Source organism: Odontesthes bonariensis, chromosome 7 (genome assembly GCF_027942865.1).
Source record: "Odontesthes bonariensis isolate fOdoBon6 chromosome 7, fOdoBon6.hap1, whole genome shotgun sequence".
NCBI lineage: Eukaryota > Metazoa > Chordata > Actinopteri > Atheriniformes > Atherinopsidae > Odontesthes > Odontesthes bonariensis.
This window is the reverse complement of record NC_134512.1, coordinates 19,281,942-19,301,715: the sequence shown is the minus strand read 5'-3', so window position 1 is coordinate 19,301,715 and position 19,774 is coordinate 19,281,942. Positions and strand designations below refer to the sequence as shown.

The window sequence follows — 19,774 nt, the reverse complement described above, 5'->3', positions numbered from 1 at the left end:
GGAGAAGAAGCACTGGTGACAGGGACACAAACCCAAAGACAAACCATATTCCATCCGTTTCAACACCCACGCCACCCATTATCCTCACTGGCACCATCACTTGGAAACAGAAATTAATCGCAATACCGAAACAGAAAACAACAAAGTCCTTTTTCCTTTTCCCTTTTAACTCTTTTTTTGCTGTTTTTCTTGTGCTTCAAAGCCTGTAACTCTCTGCTGTGCCCTAGGGTTAATTAACATGAACCAAACAGTGAATGATCAGAGAGAATGGGAAATCTCCAAAGGTTAAGTGTCACATGGGAAGCGTGTTGTCAGAAGAAGAAGAGGAGGTAGGCTGTTTTTTTTCCCCTGCACGTTCGAAATCAAACGGAGGAGTAGCGGTGCAGAGGGAAGAAATTTGTAGACACCTTTCCAAAACTTTGCATTTCTCCTGTCAGAGCTTCACAGTCGGGCTTCAAACAGTGTCTGTAATTCCATGACATTCAGGAGAACAAAAGAACTCTGCAGTTTTCTCTATCTTGACGATCTTTCAATGGATTTACTCCACTTTCTGTATGTCATTGTGATTCACTTAAGAACACACACACACAAAACAATTTGATAATGTGATGAGCAAAAAGCTTGCGGACAGAAAAAGAAAAAAAAAACACAACACATCAATCACATATTTAATCACCGCTTTTATAGAACTACTCATTGAAATTGTGTCATCTCTTGGTATGCCCACAGGGAAAAAGAGAAAATGACTTCATGATCCACAGATATCCTGGACGGCGTGTTCTGCAGGTGGAAAAGTATGATTTCTCTGTGTAATAATTAACATGGGCTCCTCTTCTCTCCCTGTGGCTTGTCGCTGACATTTGGTTCATGCTTGAGTGTCTGCCTGGCTGATTTCAATCTCTTGCATGAAGGTGGGGCTGTGTTTTTGTGCGAGTAGCTGTGTGTGTGTGTGTGTGTGTGTGTGTGTGTGTGTGTGTGTAGGGTCCAGTGGCCATTCTGACAAGGACACTAAAGACAGGCCGTGCCTATACTGGATAGGATTAAGCCTCATGACAATATGGATTAGAGACCCCCCTCAGTGAATCCCAAACCTCCAGCAGGTTAGAAGTTGAAAGCCAAATGCTGAAACACAAATTAGTCTTGTCAGTGTGTTTGTGTTCTTGCAAAACTGCGTTATGTAAAGGATCATAGCTCATTCGCCTCTGAATAAGTATTGTCAAATTCATCACAGTGATCTCTATACATTTTGTCTGCAGCGACACCCTGCATTGATTTACACCTCAGACTGGTCATCTCATCCACAGCTGCAATGGGCCTTATTTAACATTATTACATTATGTATGCAGGCTTGAGTATGGATAATGGATGAATCTAAAGCAAAGCAGTTTAATTACCCACCATCATTCTATCTCACCTAGCTCCAGAGCTCACATCTTATTAGCCGAGGTGTAAATAAACATTAATATGCCACCTTCATAAAGACTGTCCTCCCCCTTGTAGTTCTTGGTATATTATCATCATTGCTGCAAAATACACACATGCAAACTGATCCAGTGGCATGTGCAAACAATGCAAGAGATGCTGAAGCCGGGGCCAGACCATTACAACCACTTCACAGAAAATTATCATTATTGCATCTGGCTTGAGGCCACACAGAACACACACACAATACTCACAAGTGGATGCTGTATTTTAACACGATATAGAACTGAAACCACAGGATTTTAATAGTCGATCAAACCGAAAGGATCACAGTAATCTTATGCAGCGAGTGGCAGTATTTTGTAGACTGGCAAGTTACAGAATAGGCACAGGGTATCAGTGAGGTCTCATTGGGCCAACTGAAGGAGGGGGAGACATAGATATATGGGGAGGGGGCGTAAAGATATATAGCACATAGGTTAACCAGCCGCAGGGTATTTTCATCCTTTCAGCACAAGGCAATAAAAAGAAAGCTGCAAGCAAAGAGAAAACTCAGCATCCTGTCCAGCCCTGCGCATCAAACACTGCTGATCTGATAAACTACAGAAAATGAAAGTCTAGTTATGTTTCCAGGCAGGCTAGTTAATAAAGGGTCATCTTTGATTTAATGCACAATTAATACTAGAGCTTTTTGTTGCTCTTTGTATCAAACAGGCTGAACTAAAATAGTATCTAGAGCGCATTTCATGTATAACCTTGTAGAGAATCCTTTTGACTGCTCAAGATGACAGAAGTTGAACTCTTCAAAGACATCAGTTGTACTGCTTGTACACAAAGCCCTTTTATAAACTTCTCTATATGTCTTTTTTGTCTTTAGATGGACTGACTGCAGCCAAAACCCAAGAGGAGACAGGCCTTATTCTGCTCTCTCATGTTGTTTCAATCACTAGTCTACTGTACAAAGGATGCAGCCTGATGGCGTGATGAGTGCACAGCGCTCATCTGCCTGTGCTGTTGTCTCATTTTGAGCCTCATAAAAGGAAGCGGGCCTGACGATGCCAGAGGCGCTGGATCCGGCTCTACGGTCTGAGCAGAGAAACATCAGCAGAGCGCCGTTTTTTAGAAGGAGATGTCCTTCAGTGTGGTGCCAACTCTCCCTGGGGCAGCAGCATAAGACACAGCCTCTTATTTACCATATACAGGATCTCTCCGTGCCCTTAATGAGCCAGGATATTCTGCATCATAGAGACAAAGGCCACGCTTTCACTGAAGAAGCTGTGGTTTTGCTGAATTAAATAATGATAATTAAGAAAATATTAATCAAACTCTGGCTCTGTAGATGTTTTGAGGGAGCGGGTCTTCCAGCTTAGCCTGTAGGAGTTCTCATTTAAAGTATGCCTGCGACCTACAGAGCTGCAGGCACACACACACACACACACACACAGGGTTGCAGCACACAATTAAAAGCAGACCCTGGTGGCCTTCTCCTCTATAATTAAACACCCTTTGGTGCGCTACACAAAAATACTGAGCCGGGTTCAGATGTGTCAAGGAGAGAGAAGTTTAAGCAAACGTTAAGAAGCTGTTGGTTTGCCATGTTTCAAGTTCTGTTCAATGCAATGAATTAATAAAAAGCACAAACTAATACCATCCCAATGTGCAGTTGGTATGACTGGCGGGGCAGCAGCAGCAGCTGTACAGCTGCTCTGTGAAACTTTAATGCTGCTGCAAGCCTTAAGCATTGCCTGGGCTTTTTCCTGAGGTGAGGGTGAGGTGGCAGGGCTTTTTTTTGTTTTTTTTTGTTTTACAAATTCTGTCTAGTTTGATTTTGAGAAGCGATAAAGATTCCTCCAACCTTTAAAACCTCAAAATATGCTGCCTGACAGGAAGCAACGGTATCTTTATATAAACACAACTCCTTACATAGTTTGAAAACAAAAAAAAGAAGAAGAAATAATGGAAAACTCTCATCTCAAATTCAAATGTCATTGGATGATTATAACTTTGTCATATGGCTGCGGTTGTTATGGTAATGCAACGTATTCCATCTCCTTCCCAGCATGCTCTGTGTTTGACATTCATGGGGTTAAAGTCCTCTGAATGATGAAGTGCCAGTGTTTGGGACAGTAAATTGCGTCGTTTCAATTGAGAAGAGAGTTCCCCTTGGGTTTGCTGGAGGTCCCTGCGGGCTGGCCTTGAGCAGAACAGCATGTTGTACATCCATATAAAAAAGGGGGGAAATATGGTGGTACTTTTCTCTTTATGATGCAGATATTAATCTGTCACCATATTCACACATAAATCTCCCTCACTGCTTTGCAAAATACTGTTTTATCTTACTTTACACTATATTTTATTCTTTTATTGCCCATAAACAGAAACCATCACAAAGGGCTAATGTTCTCATCAATATTATTACAAAACGATCATAAATCTGATGCCTTGTTAAAATTTGAAGCCGTTTCTCTCCTAAGCTACTCAACCATTGGAAATATTAGACAGAAGCATTATTTATCAGGCAATTTTTCTAACAATAAGAGGTGGTCCTCTAACAAATCTGAGCTAAAGCACACCACTTACTTACTCTCATTAAATTATTGCACTTTTCCTTCCCATCCTTTCCTCATCAGTGTGTTCAGCAATTCTGATCCTGCCTTTTGGGGCTATTTTTTCCCTTATACTTCAGTAGAAATGCCTTGACAACACTGTGGTGCTTATTTCATCCTGAGAGACCACAAACTAAACAGCAGAAACACGTTGTATAGACGCTTGTTTAGTGGTATGCAAATCATCTTTGCCAGAGGTAAAATTAACATTTTCAATTAAAATATTAGCACCAAACAAACACAGAAAAACACACTAATGATTAAATCATCTTGATAGAACTGCACAGTGGAGAAAGAGGCCGATTGTTTATTTGATCTGTCACAAACTCTTGTTTTCACAGGCAAAAATCTCAACGTTTGCACTTGAAGATTTAACTCTAAACTCAACAATTGGAACCATTTTTCCTTATTAACACTGAGGAGATTTCGTCGGTCGGGCAAATCAAATGCTGTCCTGTAGTTGCTTCCATTCATTTCGACCTGCTTTACATCCTACGATAATTGGGAAGAGTGCTGATAAAAGAAAGTAAACGTGTCAATCATCATCAAATATTTCATTAGGTTTAAAATTCTATAATTTCTGCTTTTCTGCAACACATATCAAACAGTGTGAGGCCCTGAGACACAGGTGCTGCTTTTAATGCAACTTTATTGCCCTCTGGTGGTTATTTAAGCAAACAACATCTAAGAAAATTCTAACAGCACTCCAACAAAGCAACTTCATAAAAAGATCAAACTTTCTCCTTCGATGTTGCACTCCATATGTTTGTGGAAAAACAAGCTGTGGTTGCTAAAAGTCGTCCCAGGGTAATATTCATAGGCCTGAATCTCCAGTACTACCTTCCACTGGTAGAAAGCAGTGATGGCAATTCATTCTCACTGCCCTGGTCCACAGAGACTGAGCAGCGCCTTCTGGTAGTCTCCCTTGGTGTGTTCCTGCAGAGGGAAAAGTAAGAGAGCAGGTCACGGTGAGCTGCATGACTGAATAAGCTTTCCTGTCACTCAGCAACGGGCCACTTACAGTGACAGTCTGCTGCAGAGACTGCCCAAAGTTTTCCTTGTATTCAGAACAAATCTTTTTCAGGTCCACCTCACAGCGGGAGACAATAATTCTGGTCACTATCTTCTCTTTGGCTCCTTTACTCTGAGAACAGAGACAAGCACAAGTCAGCAGTTAAGTTGTGTGTGCCTTATACTTCACTACAGCAGCTGACGCAAGACTGCTGTAAGACAACTTCTGCCAACTTTGGGTTTGTATCCCTGCGGCAATATTGTACTTTCCCAAGCAAAAATACTTCTTGCATCTGTTAAAAAAAAGTCTAATCCTCAAAGTAGCCACATTTCAAACAAGGAGAGAAGGAACAGCACTGTGAATACCTTCATGGCTTCATTCAGTCTTTTGGCGAAGAACAGCTGTTTGTTTTCAAAGCACTGAACTGCAACGACAGAAAAGCCGAGTCAACATCCACAATAACACGTCTCGTATGCAACAACTTGCTTAGTTTTTCTCATTTCGGAAGCCTGGTTTCATTGTACATTCAAAGTAAACATCTGCTACATATTACTAATATGATTTACTGATTGCAGTGTACCTAGCACCAGGAAGGACTTCTGCAAGTCTCCTTTAACTTCCTTGATAATGCTCTCCTGCATGTCGTAGGGGCTGTAACTCTTGTACCTCTGAAACACTGAGAGAAAAACATGTTACTTTGATGTGCACATTCTGCAGTTTAGACAACGAAAAAGTCAACATTTGCAGTATCTAGCGGCAATATTCTTCAGACAAAAGGGCGCGGCACCTTTCTGCAGGTGGGGGACGCTTCTCTGAGACATAATGGAGATCCACCTGGCCACGTCGGTTCCTTTTATCCCCACACCGGCATCATAAAGGGCCTAAGTTTAACCACAGAGAGACCTCTTTTATATAGTGCTTGTGGCATATGGGTGGTGTGGACAAACTAATAAATAATTTACATTTGAACAGCTTTATGTATTAAACATCAAGCAAATATCTGTTACAATGGATGTACGTTTCTAAGATGTGAAGCATAACAATAACTGAAAGCAATGTATAAGTCGTAAAATAAGGTTTGTTCATGGGATGTCAAAGGATGGGGGTCAGAGTTTTATCTACAGTATCGGTGTTAGGTAAGCTATGATTGAGGCACAAACAAAAAATATATTATGAATCCATATTTTTTTTTTAACACCGATTCTGTCGTTAAAACTAATTTTCAAATCAATCCAATTCATATCCGAAGACAGTGAAATTAGCTACTTACTCTGGCATCTTCATCTATCTTCTCATAGTCTACAATGGCAGATGGATCGGCTCTCTTGGTCTGAGCAGAAATAAGACAGGAGTCCTCTCACTTTCAGATGGATTTAGTTGCAAACAGCAGAAAGACTTGACACAACGACAGCTCACCTGCACAAGAGCCAAGAGCAGCTTCGCAAAGTTCCCAGAGGTGTCACCAGCCACGTCTTTCTCCAGTTCCTTCTTGAACACTGTGAGTAAAAGAACATTAGTCAGTAAGAGTTACTTAAGCCCTTTGTTAAAGTGTGCCCAGGTTCACTGTTACCTTAATCTTTTCCCAGCACTACATATACTCACACTCCTTGTAGACGTTTTTGATCTCCACCAGCTCTTCGTTGCTGCGTGAGCACAAAATCTCAATCAAAGTTTCTTCATCTGTTCCCAAGCCCTGAAAAAGACAGATCTCTTGAAAGACACGCACAGACTCACTTCAAACCTTCTGCACAAATAGGCATATTTCATCATTCTTCCAGTAGTGGGCAGTGTTATCCTTCGGCTACCTTAATAGATCCCTTAATCTCTGTGGCATCATACTGGGCCGTGCTCTTCATCAGTCCAAGAATCACCGTTTCCAGCGAGCCAGACAGTGCTCCCTTCAGAGCCGAGATCATGTCCTACAAATATAAAAGCATCACCGGTTTGATCTTAATGTGTGCCATATGCCATAAAACGTGGAATTTCTGTCTGGACTTAATGTACCTTCTTTGCCCTCTTTTCATAGGCAAAAGCAATTTCTCTCCTTTGGGAATAGGTCCGCTTTGTTAGCACGTCGATGATGGTCTGTTCGTCCACTCCTGGTGTTTGAGAATTTATACACAAATCATTTAGAAACACAATTTTTGAGAGTATTCTAAGCATTTGCATTAGTTGGGTCAGTTTTTATAAGAAAATAAGATAGCTCCCTCAAGCACATGACCTGATCATAAGGCATTTTCCTCTCATTTGTACAATTTCAACACAGAGAGCACATTTCTTAAATCACAAAATGGAGGAGCTGTTCGAGAGAGAGCGGTCAGATCGCTGCCAACACCTCTGACTCAGTGACCAGAATTCTCTCAGCCTGCAGTGAGGCACAGAAATGGAGGAGTTTCCAGCGTGGTCAAAACATTTTTTACGCCAAGAGGGTGACTCACAAATACCAGCTACCCATCTGTAGAGAAAAAAACAAAAGAAAAAAAACTCAACAAATTCTCTTTTGTAGTGACGCAGGGATATATCTTGCCTTTGGTTTTGATAGCAGTCTCTATTCTGGCAGCATCTCTGTCAGGGTCAAAGTTCAGAGAAGGTACCACAGTGGGGTGCCTGGGTTCACATGCCTACAATTTAAAGCAAATCATTTGAGTCGAACCCTTGACAAAAGTAGCAAACGTTTAATTCCACAGTGTGAGACATCATTAAGATGAAAGTAGGAGATTACCGCAACGTTGAGAGACAGCTGTCCCAAAAACTCTGATACCATGGCCATCTTGAATGTCCTGAAAGAGACAAAGTCTTGTACATAAATCTGACTGTAATCTCATTGCTGCCTCGTCCCAAGTCAAACCGTGCAAGAGGCTCTGTTTATTCAGGATGAAGATTAAAATCACCTGAGCCAGTAAGGAATGTCTTCTAAGCGGAAAGCATTGGAATAACATGTATTAAGTTGTCGCTTTTGTTACAAATGGACTGCAATGACTTTGTAAAAATCAATGATATTTTTTGTTTTAAATGGTTTGCCATCTTCACATACTCTGTATTTTCTGGTAATTACATGCTTTGCTCCCTTTCAAATCCTTGTTCAGCTAGATATCCAGCCCCAAAGTGACACACCCTGGAAAGAGTGCTGCTGTACTCAAGTCTGGTATGACAACTAAGCATTCCACATGCACATAAGAAAACTATCTAGAGAAAGAGGAAAAAAAAAAAAAGCCCAAAAAGGAATCAGATAAGGTCTTAAAGTCACAAGATGATCCCACAAACTGAATGGAATTTGTGTGAAAACTCAAGTCATGTCACAAGTTGGAAATTTCCTCAAACCTTTGTGTGAGTAAAGTTATTGCACATTACAAATGCAGTCATTTACTATCAAGATGTGAAATGACAATGACCGAACGTACCTTAGCTGTAGATGTTGAGATGATGCAGAGATTTGTCCTGGCGATGTTCAACTGGAATGGGTGCGGACATTGAACTTTTTCCACACAGAAAAAGGCTTCCGCTTTCACCGCTTTCACCGCCTCCCCCGACTCAGACCCCTCCCATGCACTCGGGACTCCACCCCCCCCTCCACTGCGAGCCAAGCAAGGCAGCTCCAAGGTTTTGGAAGTACTGTGAGGTTATCCCCAAGCAAATCAAAAGCAGACTGCAGCTCTGTGCCTTCTGGAGAAGGTGGCGTTTCATCTGCACTTTGCACAATCCACACATTAAAGACAATTACCACGGTCCCGCAGAAACACTCAAAAGTTTATTGTCGGCCCGCTTTCACAAAACAATTTTGACTAAACATAAAAGAGATCGCTTCACAATATGGGAATTTAAATAACAAAAATATATACTGTAAAAGTGCTCTGGCATTTACATTTTATCTTCAAGTAAAAATCTAATCGGTACGATAAAAATCTTCCGTCAGATGTCTCTTTCTCTTTCCCTTCCTCAGCAGTAAAGCTCCAGCTTGTCCTCTGACTCGTCTAACCTATGAAATTAAATGAATTACAGGAACTTTTATTTTAAATGGACTTCTGAATCAGCTTGTTTATGTATTTGTTACGCTTGGCTGCACGGCTCTTTTTGCCCTTCTTCTTGCCGCCTTGTGCTTTTGGGTTGTTCTTCTGGCCACCGCCACATTTATTGGCTCCAACTTTTGCCGTCTGGGAGGAAAGAGGAGAGTAAAAAGTTATCCGAGCCTAAAAATGATGTAGCATTACATGTTATACCCCAAAACAATATTCATTTCATCAGTTGTAAAAAAGAAGAAGAAAAAAGGGTGGAAATAACCCTGCTGACAAGTTTCCTGCTGTTTGACAAGTTAAAAGACATGTTGACATTTTTACAATCACATTTTAGACAGGCATCCAAATAATGGCTCAACAGAGCTACAGCTTTTTTTTCTCTATTGCCTAATAAGTCTACTACGATGTGGTCCACTGGCTCAGTTTTTTCAGTAAGAATACACTTCGGATACAGGACTTTTTCTAAAGTCTCAGAGGGTGAGTGTGTATCTGTCTAAGAAGATGGAATTCCTTGACATTGACAGATAATCTGTTCCCACAAGCTTCCGTTGCATGACTGTTTGCACAGCCATGTCATCCTGTTTGCCAACTCAGTAACTGGGTTGACAAAAACCAAACACACACCTTTGGGGATGTCTTTGGCGGAAAGGTGCAGGGAACCCGGCCATGTTTCCGGTGAAAGGGCAGGACCACAGCTGGATCCACAGGTATCCAGGGCACATGGCCCGAGGCATGTGGCTGCGGAACAGAGCTGTGGATCTGCTGCAGGTTGTACGCTGCCCGGCTCACTTTTCCTTTAGATGATTTTAATAAGGTCACAAATGGTTCCCCTGCTTTGTGTGCAATCAGATACCGTCCTTCCTCCAACCTACAAAAACAAATGAAGTCGATGAGGCTTTGGTCAACCCAAACACCCCACAGAGAAACATGTTATAGCACGGCAAAGATTTCTTGTTTCATGGAACATTGACTGGAATGAAGGTGAACACTGCCTAAAGAAAGCAGAAGCTGACGCATCTGTTGTGTGCCATTGAGCAATTGGTTGTGCAAGTTTCCACTGCAAAAATGACGACAAACGGTCATGTTGCCATTGCAAAGCTGAAAGAATGAATGCACAAACATGTCATCATCCTAAAGGGAGCTTCAATGACATGTCGGCACAGACAACCCTGCAACTAATAATACTAATAAGTTTGTCAGGTTCAAATACCTACAAATTTATAAAGAAGCGAGAGAGACGTTATAGGACTTTTTAACTCATGAGGAGAACCGACGAGGAGACAGCCTTCACAGCTTCGTCATGATCAATTCTGAAGCTGCTCCCCCGGCCCCCTCAATTTTATTCAGAGTGGGTGTGTATAACAAAGAAACAAAGAAAGGGGTATCCTATCACAACACATCTCAAAACACAGGACAGGGGGATCCAGTTTCAGGCCGCATTCCTAACAAGGAATTTTTACGACCTTAACACAAATGAACAAGGCACACTTTTCTTAAAACTCTTGATCAATACAACAAACAGAGTTTATATGGGATAACTACATCACATGCATTTACAACTCAACAAAGTTTAATAGCAAATTTCTGAACAATCAATCAGTCCACATTCCTGCATATTGATGTTTCTGCACATTAACTACAATGTGCTTATATAATATATTAAAACTGCTGCATTAAAGCTAAATATGCAACCTCCCAGAAAAAACAACAACATTCAGTCTGTCAAACATTGTCACTGAAAACAGTCTAACAAGTTTACGTATTTCAAATAAGAGAGGAAGGAAAACTGGGAGTTGTCAACACTAATCTTCAGGTTAAAGTCAATGAACACAACTTACCCCGTCAGCTTTTTCAGTAGGTGCTGCAGTATATTCAGTGACTTGGAAGGTCTGTCAATGGAAAACAGACATCACAGAGTTTTAGTGCGTCTACAATGTGACAGAATTTAATTCTAACACTAAAAGAGCAAAACCCAGAGATGATAGCAGCTCGTGGTGCACAATTCAAGCCTGAATATTTGACACTGGTCAAACATGCCCAGTGCCTTTTACCCTCCTTTCTGCCTCAGTCATCTCGTGTAAAATCTTGGCCAAATCTCTTGTTACTCTCTCTCAGTAATGATGGTCGTTACCGTGTTTTTAGCTGAAACATGACTACAGTATTACGTAAGCAGGAGCGGAACAGGTAACGTGACATACGAAAAAGGGAATCACCTTGCACTGTGCACAGCTGCCACCGTTACACGTAATTTGAGCTCATGTAGCCATATATAAAGAGGCCCTGACAGCAAAACGGAATTACAGATTTGAAGATGTCAGTTGTGGTTAAGAAACCCTGCAACAGAGGTTGCTTGTCTGGCCTGATGTGCTCATCGCTAACAGCTACCTCTGATTAAAAGACGTCGGATCATTGATAAACTAACTAAATCTCCTAACAACTTCTAAATGACCTCTAGCCTCGAGATCTTAACATAATCATTCCTGGTTGATTAGGTTAATCATCTTCACACATCTGCTCTAGCAACACTCACTTGAACCCGCAGGAGATGTTCTGTTTCCAGTCGTCAGGCAGCTTCCTCAGCAGAGCCACTGTAGACGTGTGTGCATTGATGTGAGCTACGGAGCCGTAGAGAAAGAATGAGACATTCACCGAGAGAACAAGAGCTCATGAACATCAAGAGCTTCACATCAGTATCCACGCCATTCTTTGTGCTCAGAGTAATTAATCTGTAGTGATTTGCCAGCATTGTTACAAGCTTGAGATGTTGGTAAAAAAAAAAAAAACAGAAAGAAAGGTTTTTGGTCTCTTTTTCTTTCCTGCCTCCCATTCCAGTTGGTAAGGCCTGCTTATATCAACAATGCCTTCAATTATAGTGTCTATAGAGCCTGCAACCATAGCCATAAATACACAATTGGGGAATGCCTCATGATGAGCCACATGGTGATTTACAAATTACCAAGCTAAGAGGGGAAGTCTTTGCTTTTCTGCCCTTGTTGCATAACGTCAATACCAAGAAGATTCTCACTATATTCTCACTATTTCATATAGCTGAAATGTTAGCACTGGTTTTCTTATGACTATTCAATTAGCATTGGTAATATAACCGGGGAGAAAAAGGGAAAGAAAAAAAGAACAAACACAGGATAAATCCAGAGTCCAAGTCATCAGTACAGGACCATACACACTACTAGACAAAGCTGTATTCTTCAGCAGCGAAGCCGAACATAAGGAAACATAAAACAAGTTTCTTGAACTGTCAATATGTGACGTATAGCATGTCAACTATGCAAACAGACCACGAAGGTGTACAATTTAAGAGGCATTTGCAAAGAAAACATTTCATTGTGCTGGACATTCAAAGGCAACACCTAAAAAAGTCAACAATTCAGAGAATCCAGTGCAGAGGAAGGGGTGGGGTCTTTGCCCTGAACCGTAAGCTACAGGTAAGCAACACACGCATGCTGACAATACTCATTACAGGAATCTAACTGACGCTCAAAACAACATTTAACTTAGCTCTGCACAATCCATCCCTTGTTATGCCCCTTAATCAGATGTGGACGTAGCTATAGCAACAAAGTAAACTTCAGCACCACACAGTTACAACACGAGGGTGAGTCATCTAAAGTCTATTCCGCTGGTTGGTGGGAGGATCTGCCTTGTGGTCTCCACTAAACCCAGCAGAGGAAGGAACATATGAATGAATGCCGTTTTCCTGGCGCTTATTATTAGAAATGAATGACTAAAAAGGGCTTTGGCTCCAATGTGAGCGGCTGAATTCGTCAAGATTTTCAGTGACAAGATATTTACCCAAGTAAGATACTGTGCTTGAGTGAAGCAACGTTTCTGCCCACAGCTGGCAGGCCTCACTGCTGGTTAGGCACTCAACACCATAAGTGAGCTGGTACTCCAGCTTGGGCAAGACATGCACTGGCACATACTATTGGGAGAGAACACGAAAGACATGTTTAAAGACGTTGCACGTATTAATCTTCATGCTAACAAATGAAGTGAAACTGTTTGGAAACACTTCTTCAACTGGTTGTACCTGGTTTTGGCTGCCGCCTACATTTCTCGTATGGGTGAGTGAGACGGAGCTGCGCACCATGAGTAACAAGTCTTGCAGACTATAGAGCTTGTAGAGCACGTTGCCCTCTACTGGAGCCTCATAATCTTGCTCATCTTCAGCACAAGCCTGAAGGTCTTCTGAAAGTATTTCTGATCGGGGGGGGATTGAAAAAGCATTGTATGTTAATCATGCCACATAAAACACTACTTGAACACACAAAATGAAAATCAACGGACACTAACTTTTGTGTTCTGTAGTATTATTCTTGGCAGATTCATGAGGAGCAGCACATATCTCGCCATCCTCTTTCTGTTCTCGTTCCAAGTATGAAGTCACACAGGGTTTAACCAGGGACGTTGGATGAGAGTGCACCAAGGGCTCGACACAGCGGCTGGGTGACTTCATGGTAGCTGTGTCACTGGCAGACTTGAACATGGCTGTCTGCATGCGAAGGATCTCCCCTAGTTGGTCCCCAGAGACCTTTGCCCGTTTGGATTGTGACCTGGTCCGTGTGCCTTTATAAGGGGAAGATGACTCTATAATTACAGGAGCGGAGTCAGGGGCAGGGGTTACTGATGGGTCCGCCTGCCATCCGGCGGTCTGAGGCTCTTGCTGTTCTGTAGGTGTTGCCATTGGTGACGCAGACTCATCAATGGCCAGCTTATCATCGTCTGAATCTCCCGTGAGAGCTCGGTCATCATCGCTTCCTCGGGCAGAACTCCGTCTCACCGGATCAGTCTGTGGTAGAGTTGCCTCACTCACAACCAGCTGACTGGACTCGGTTCTGTGATCATCCACCGTGGTCGTCTCATCTAGTGTACTGCTGCTCGCATTTATTATGTCCAGATGCTCACTGGACCTTTTAGTCTGCCTTAAAACTGGGGAACTTGTATCTTTTTTACTTTGAACTACTCCATCCTGCTCCGTCTGTATATTCTTCCTCTTGGATGCTTTAGTGGTTGTTGTCTCGCCAAACGTCTCCAGGTCACTAAAGTCCACCTCAAAGTCAAGAAAGCCATTGTTTTCTCCAGACACACAGCTTCTCTTGGGGCCCTCCTTAATTAGAAGCGGAAAAACAAAGAATAAATGCTATAAATACATGGTACTCCGTGCCACTTAGAGAGGCAGTGTCTATTTGTTGATTAACATACCGGTGGCAGTTGCTGTTCATTTGCAGAACTATTCGTCATCAAATGGAACACATTTCTGCTTCCGTTCCTTACAATGGAGAGCTTCAAACTCTCCTCGTGGTAGATATGGCTTCTCTCTCGAACTGTTGTCTCAGTCTTCAGAAGGGGTGAGTCTATGTACACAGTCTTCTTCTTCTTCTGACTACGTACTGTACAGAAAACATCAGGTAAAGGGCTCATGTGTAAACAGCCCCATCATGAGAACAATCAGCATTAATGCACGGTGATCCGACTAACATTTCTTTTCTGGCACATGCAAGCATAAATGTGAAACACTGTATTTATGTTAAGTGTGTATCTATTAACCGTATCAAGCTTATACAGGTCATCAAAAGCAACTTTAAATACTGAAACATATTATCGTCATGTTCTCTCACTCTTTTCTCAAAACTCATTTAGTGCTCTTAAGTAAGCAAAATCTACATGGGTAAGCAGTTCGCTAATGCTTTTAAGAAACAAATGTATTGAAAATGGCTGCAAGACTCAGTCGTCAACTGAAATAAAACCAGCACACGAGAACAAAGTCATATTGTGGGTAAAGGGAAGGTATGAATTGTTCTTCGGCATTCTGACGCAGCGGACGTTAATGCTTATTCGGCTCCCATTAAGCCAACGACAACCACGACAGCCCATGTAGCGAACGTACCTTTTCCCGGGGTTACTTTCACCCAGACAGGCAGTTCCCACTGATCCCCAAAGTCGGGGCCGTGGTTGTCCAGCAGCCTCACCAAGGCATCTCGAGTCAGACAGACATGAGGCTCATAAATGTTACAAAGCCTCTCTGCATTTCCATCGCTACTGACCGCCTGGAGAGACGAAATAGAGCAAGTAATGATATCACAATATCTACTGCATCAATAAAAAACATACGAGTGTTAAGGTTTTCAATTAAGTAACCCTTGATAGTGCTGCGTGGAACAAGGCCTGGCATAGGAGCTACATTAGCACTGATATTGCTGATCAAGACATGAACACCCTCTGGTGTCTTTTGTGAAAATTACAAGACCTGAGATGGACTTAGATTAGACCCACAGACATGAATCCCATCCCAGCAATAAAACATCTCTGTGACTTAATTTATTGGAGCAATTAAAAAAAAAAGGGGAGACAAGTGCTTACAGCATGCGTGTCCTTAGCTTTTTTAGCTGGAGGATTCTCTGATGAAACAGTCTGATAATCTGATGCAAGCTGTGCATCAGCAGGCACGATCTTGTGGTCTGTAATATTCACACTGCCCTGGAGAAATAAAGTGCACAAATGTGGAAATGAGGAAAGTTAATCAACACCAGGAGACTGATTCTGTAATTCAAAAATTGAACATAAAAGTTTGCAGGAAAGAATTGGCAATTAAAAAAACAAACAAACAAAAAAACGCATGACGTTATGAACCGGAGCTTGTGTTGCGTTACCATTGTTAGCAGCTGTTTTTCAAAGGTCAGCGCGAGCCCTGGGTTAAACGTTCCACCGGTCAAACTGGTTATCTCATGAATCATGTAGGACCGAGGTAGCCTCTTAATGCACTCTAAACAGCCTCTGAAGAATTCCTGCAAAACGCATTTGGGATTTATGTTTAATTATCTTTGACACAACAAAGAAGTGATGACAGGTGGAAAAGCGTGTGTTATCCGTACCTCTGAATATTGCATAGCTCCTTGAGAGATGAAGTTGTAGTCTTCAGCACAAATTTTAGCAACATCTTGCAGGTACCTCATGAACTGCATCACTTCATTGTTCAATCGTGTTGTTAAACTCTGAAATAGGATATTATTTCAAAAACAAAAAAATAAATTTAAATGGCCACTTCAACAAGCAGGGTTAATTATCATAAACATGAAAAGAGAGACGATTAAGACGCAAATGCTGGTACCTGTGGAGGACTCTTGCTTTTCTTATTCACCAAATAGTGAACATACATATTCTGGTCTTTGCTGGAAAGGCTTGACACGCAGGGAAAGGGCAGCCTGGGTTCAGGATAAACATCCCCCGCCTCAGTCTCATTCTGCTCACGTGTTACTCTGGATTGTGTGCCATCCTTGCTGTCTTCTGTGCCTCCAGCACCCTTGTCTTCACATTGATCTTCACTATCACAGCTCTCCCAACAGGACATTTGGCTGCTGATGCAACTGCTGTCTTTTAACTCCGCAGCATCTTTTTTAGAAGAAGAGCTGAGGGTTTCTGCAGCCCGAACACCACACTTTTGCTTTATGCTGTCACTTTCGACGGGACTTGGGTAAGAAGGAAAAAAAAACACAAAAAACATGAAGGCTGCAGAATATGTCAAATATACACTCACTAAGTCAGTCTTTTTTTTAAAAAAAAAACAAAAAAAAAAACAGGGAAAGACAGCGAAAATAGACCTAAAAAGATGTACTACTTAATCTATACGTTTATCGACAAACCTTTGGAGAAAGGTCCAAAGTTCTCTGATGTGAGGTGCAAGGGAGTACTTGTCATAGAGATCTCTGGTGAAGAAAGGACCATCAGGGATTGGGTGGTCGTCCCTGCAATTAGAGGGAGAAAGTAAATGACATGAAAGAGCCTTGTTATTTCTAATCGGCTCTAAAGGGTCCTATATTTTCACTTGAAGAGAGGAATATTTATTTTTACATGTACGACAGAAGAGCATGACTGGTGTCCCCAATTGGTTATTGTGGGATGGTGAACGCTGTATATCACTCATTGCGATTGCCGTCTTGGGTGTCTCTGCATCTCTTCATATCACTTCTGAGTTCATGTTTGTGTAACAGCAGTGGGTTTGCCAAGAAGAAGCAGACCGACATTTCAATCATCACAATGATACCATTACTGACGAGAATTATTCAAGATTTACCTTTTAAATGTTCGCTACGTAATACTTAAAAGCGCAAATACCACACGCAATACTAAGGATTTTTATGGCACTGCCACCATATAATCCAATATGATAACACCCAACAACATTCCTCTTGCGATCAGCCACAACATTAAAAAACAAATAAATAAATAAATAAAACACCAGCCTATTATACTGGAGGTGCCTGTGCTGCAACAAAACAATTTCCCAAATTGGGATTATTTATCTATCTATCTATCTATCTATCTGCCAAAAGAGTTGTATGTGGCCTGCGATGATATTTAGGTAGGTGGTGCATGTCGAGTCATCCGCAGGAACGCCAGGACTCAAGGTTGCCAGGAGCATCAAACTGTTTCTGCCAAGGAGGTTATATTGCTGGTTTGGTCTCAACTTGACACGCATGATCATTTTTTGGTGAAACGCCCAACTTTGTAGGGGTGATTAACATCAAGGTGGACCTGTACCCGAGACAGCTCTTCCACACTTTGCTGCTATTCCTTTCACAGGTAAATGACTCATCCTGCTGTTCCATGTCACATGTAGAAAAGTGTGATTCATCAGACCAGGGTGACACCAACCAATGCAAAGTGGGAACACTCCACGACACCCAAGCTTTTTGAGAGGCTTACACACAGTCTTCCAGCTGCTACTGTTTGGCAGTTGTCACCCAGATTTAAAATGTCTACTTCAACAGCCCACTGTTCCGCTGCCTGACCTAACCCCCTTCCCCCTTTCACAAGTGCCACTGTAACAAGGCCATCATCATTTTCATTTGGGGGGAAAATACTGTTCATCATCTTCATTTACTGCCCGCATAATAATTATGTTTTTGTTTGTCACTGATCAGCTGAAAGGTAATTAACAATCCATATGGTTTTGAGGAGGCAAATGAAATGCATCGAAAATGTAACATCATACGGGTGCCCTCTGGCGTCAATTTCAATTTCAATTTCATTGCACACTGCAATTGTTTCAAAGTTTCAGTATCAAATCTATCTGTACGCTAGACGGGACCATTTACACGTTTTCATATTGTTTCTATACAAACTCACGCCGCCTTGTAATAACCCAAACACACCAGACAGGGCGATAACGTCTCCCTCGTGTTACTCGGTATCAAGTCAACAAAAACAATGCAACTTCCGTTTCTGCCGTCAAAATTAAAGCTAACAAAAAGGGTCCTTCGGTTATGTTTTCGTGGCGTTTTCCGGAGAAATCGCGCGCGCCTAATACACCCCGTAGCATTATGGATTCATGAATGTTTTGTTAATGCTATATAACGCTGAATACTTGAGAAAAACGAGTGTTGAAATATGAACAATAGTCCATCTCAGATCTTCGATAACTGGTGTCAACTCATCACTGAGAGGAGCGTTACCGTTTAACTAGTCCGAAGAGGATATTCATGTGGTTTAGCTAAATTATATGAGATATATTAACAATAACACTAACGATCCAATGTAATGCAGCAATGTAATGTGATTTACACGTAGCTTATTCTACTTCTTGTTTACTTCCCGTGTTGCTACAGTTAGTTGACAGCCAGCTTGATTTGGTTCAGTTCACCTGATCCACGCGTAGCCTCGTTTTTGTATGACGGCAAAAGTGAACGGACAGTTGCTAGTTTACTTGATAAAAATTGCTGTACGACTAAATACTATTTTATAACACCAGTGACAAAACAAAGTAGGTTTGAATCGGACTCTCGTTTGCTAACATCTGCTAGCTTATGCAGCCAGTTAACTTTCTTCGTCTACCACAAGATCTACAGAACGATATTGTATCTCGAAAGCGATAATGGGACTTACCAAACCAACTCCATTACGGTGTCTGCTGGTGGTCCACCGGGATGACAACGTCGAACCTAGTGAAAATGTGCGTTTGTTCCGTTTAACTTCATCGCTTCCCAGCTAACAACACACGTTTAACAAGCGACACTCTTCCTGTGTTGAAAATCTGCTAACATAAAAGTGCTTTGTGCACATTGCTGCCCTCGCGTGGTCATTAGCTAAAACTGCTCTTACTAAGCGCGCACATTCAATGTGATGAGCTCTGTACCCGTTTCCTTTCCTGCTGAAGGATTTTAATCAATGGCCCAAAACATAGTTTCTAATGCAGCTTATCGACCTGAGACATCTTACACCTTTTTAAAACCCCAGTCTACAGCCCTGTCGCTAAAACAATAACTTAAAATAATCATATAATGCCATTAGTTGGTGTCTATGAGGTATTATTAAAATCTCAAGATGTAATAAATCTTAAGTTTTGATTCAGTGTAGATAGGTTGTGTTGGAAGCCCACGACCTTCTGCATTTTACGTATTACATTATGCACATTCTACAACTTCCTTGAGCATTTACCGCAAAATGCAGTAGAAGTTGAAATGTAGTAAAAATAAAGTAAAAATGCAAAACCTGAGAGGCATTAGCATTATCTGGATACAAACAGTTGGATTCTTTCTCCAAGACTTGCTTGGAAAGTAATGTCCTTTCTTTTGCATCGTCTTCACACCTATTTCGAGCAGATTTATCTTTAACAATCTGCAGTTCATTCTGCTTCAACAAAATCTCTAATGTATTACGTGGAAAATGAGCAGAAAAATTAATATTCCTTGCAGGGAAGTTGAGTC

General features: G+C 41.6%; 2 protein-coding genes across 2 annotated transcripts; both read right to left on the bottom strand.

The window, feature by feature from the left end:
* Positions 1 to 4,312: 4,312 nt before the first annotated feature.
* LOC142383989 (annexin A2-A-like) lies at positions 4,313 to 8,545 on the bottom strand. Its single transcript, XM_075469885.1, has 13 exons — positions 8,442 to 8,545; positions 7,763 to 7,820; positions 7,568 to 7,661; positions 7,045 to 7,139; positions 6,846 to 6,959; positions 6,643 to 6,733; positions 6,457 to 6,536; positions 6,311 to 6,370; positions 5,828 to 5,921; positions 5,621 to 5,716; positions 5,406 to 5,464; positions 5,050 to 5,172; positions 4,313 to 4,964 (listed from the first exon to the last, which is right to left on the bottom strand). Exons 2-13 carry the CDS (start codon positions 7,808 to 7,810, stop codon positions 4,905 to 4,907), a joined length of 1,014 nt encoding a protein of 337 aa, XP_075326000.1. The 5' UTR covers positions 7,811 to 7,820; positions 8,442 to 8,545; the 3' UTR covers positions 4,313 to 4,904.
* Positions 8,546 to 8,619: 74 nt separating this feature from the next.
* Positions 8,620 to 19,115, bottom strand: ice2 (interactor of little elongator complex ELL subunit 2). The gene is made up of 15 exons (XM_075469884.1): positions 18,954 to 19,115; positions 16,712 to 16,813; positions 16,180 to 16,537; positions 15,944 to 16,063; positions 15,722 to 15,856; positions 15,432 to 15,548; positions 14,959 to 15,118; positions 14,274 to 14,461; positions 13,365 to 14,178; positions 13,102 to 13,271; positions 12,864 to 12,993; positions 11,584 to 11,668; positions 10,892 to 10,942; positions 9,678 to 9,921; positions 8,620 to 9,191 (listed from the first exon to the last, which is right to left on the bottom strand). Exons 1-15 carry the CDS (start codon positions 18,965 to 18,967, stop codon positions 9,051 to 9,053), a joined length of 2,829 nt encoding a protein of 942 aa, XP_075325999.1. The 5' UTR covers positions 18,968 to 19,115; the 3' UTR covers positions 8,620 to 9,050.
* Positions 19,116 to 19,774: the final 659 nt, after the last annotated feature.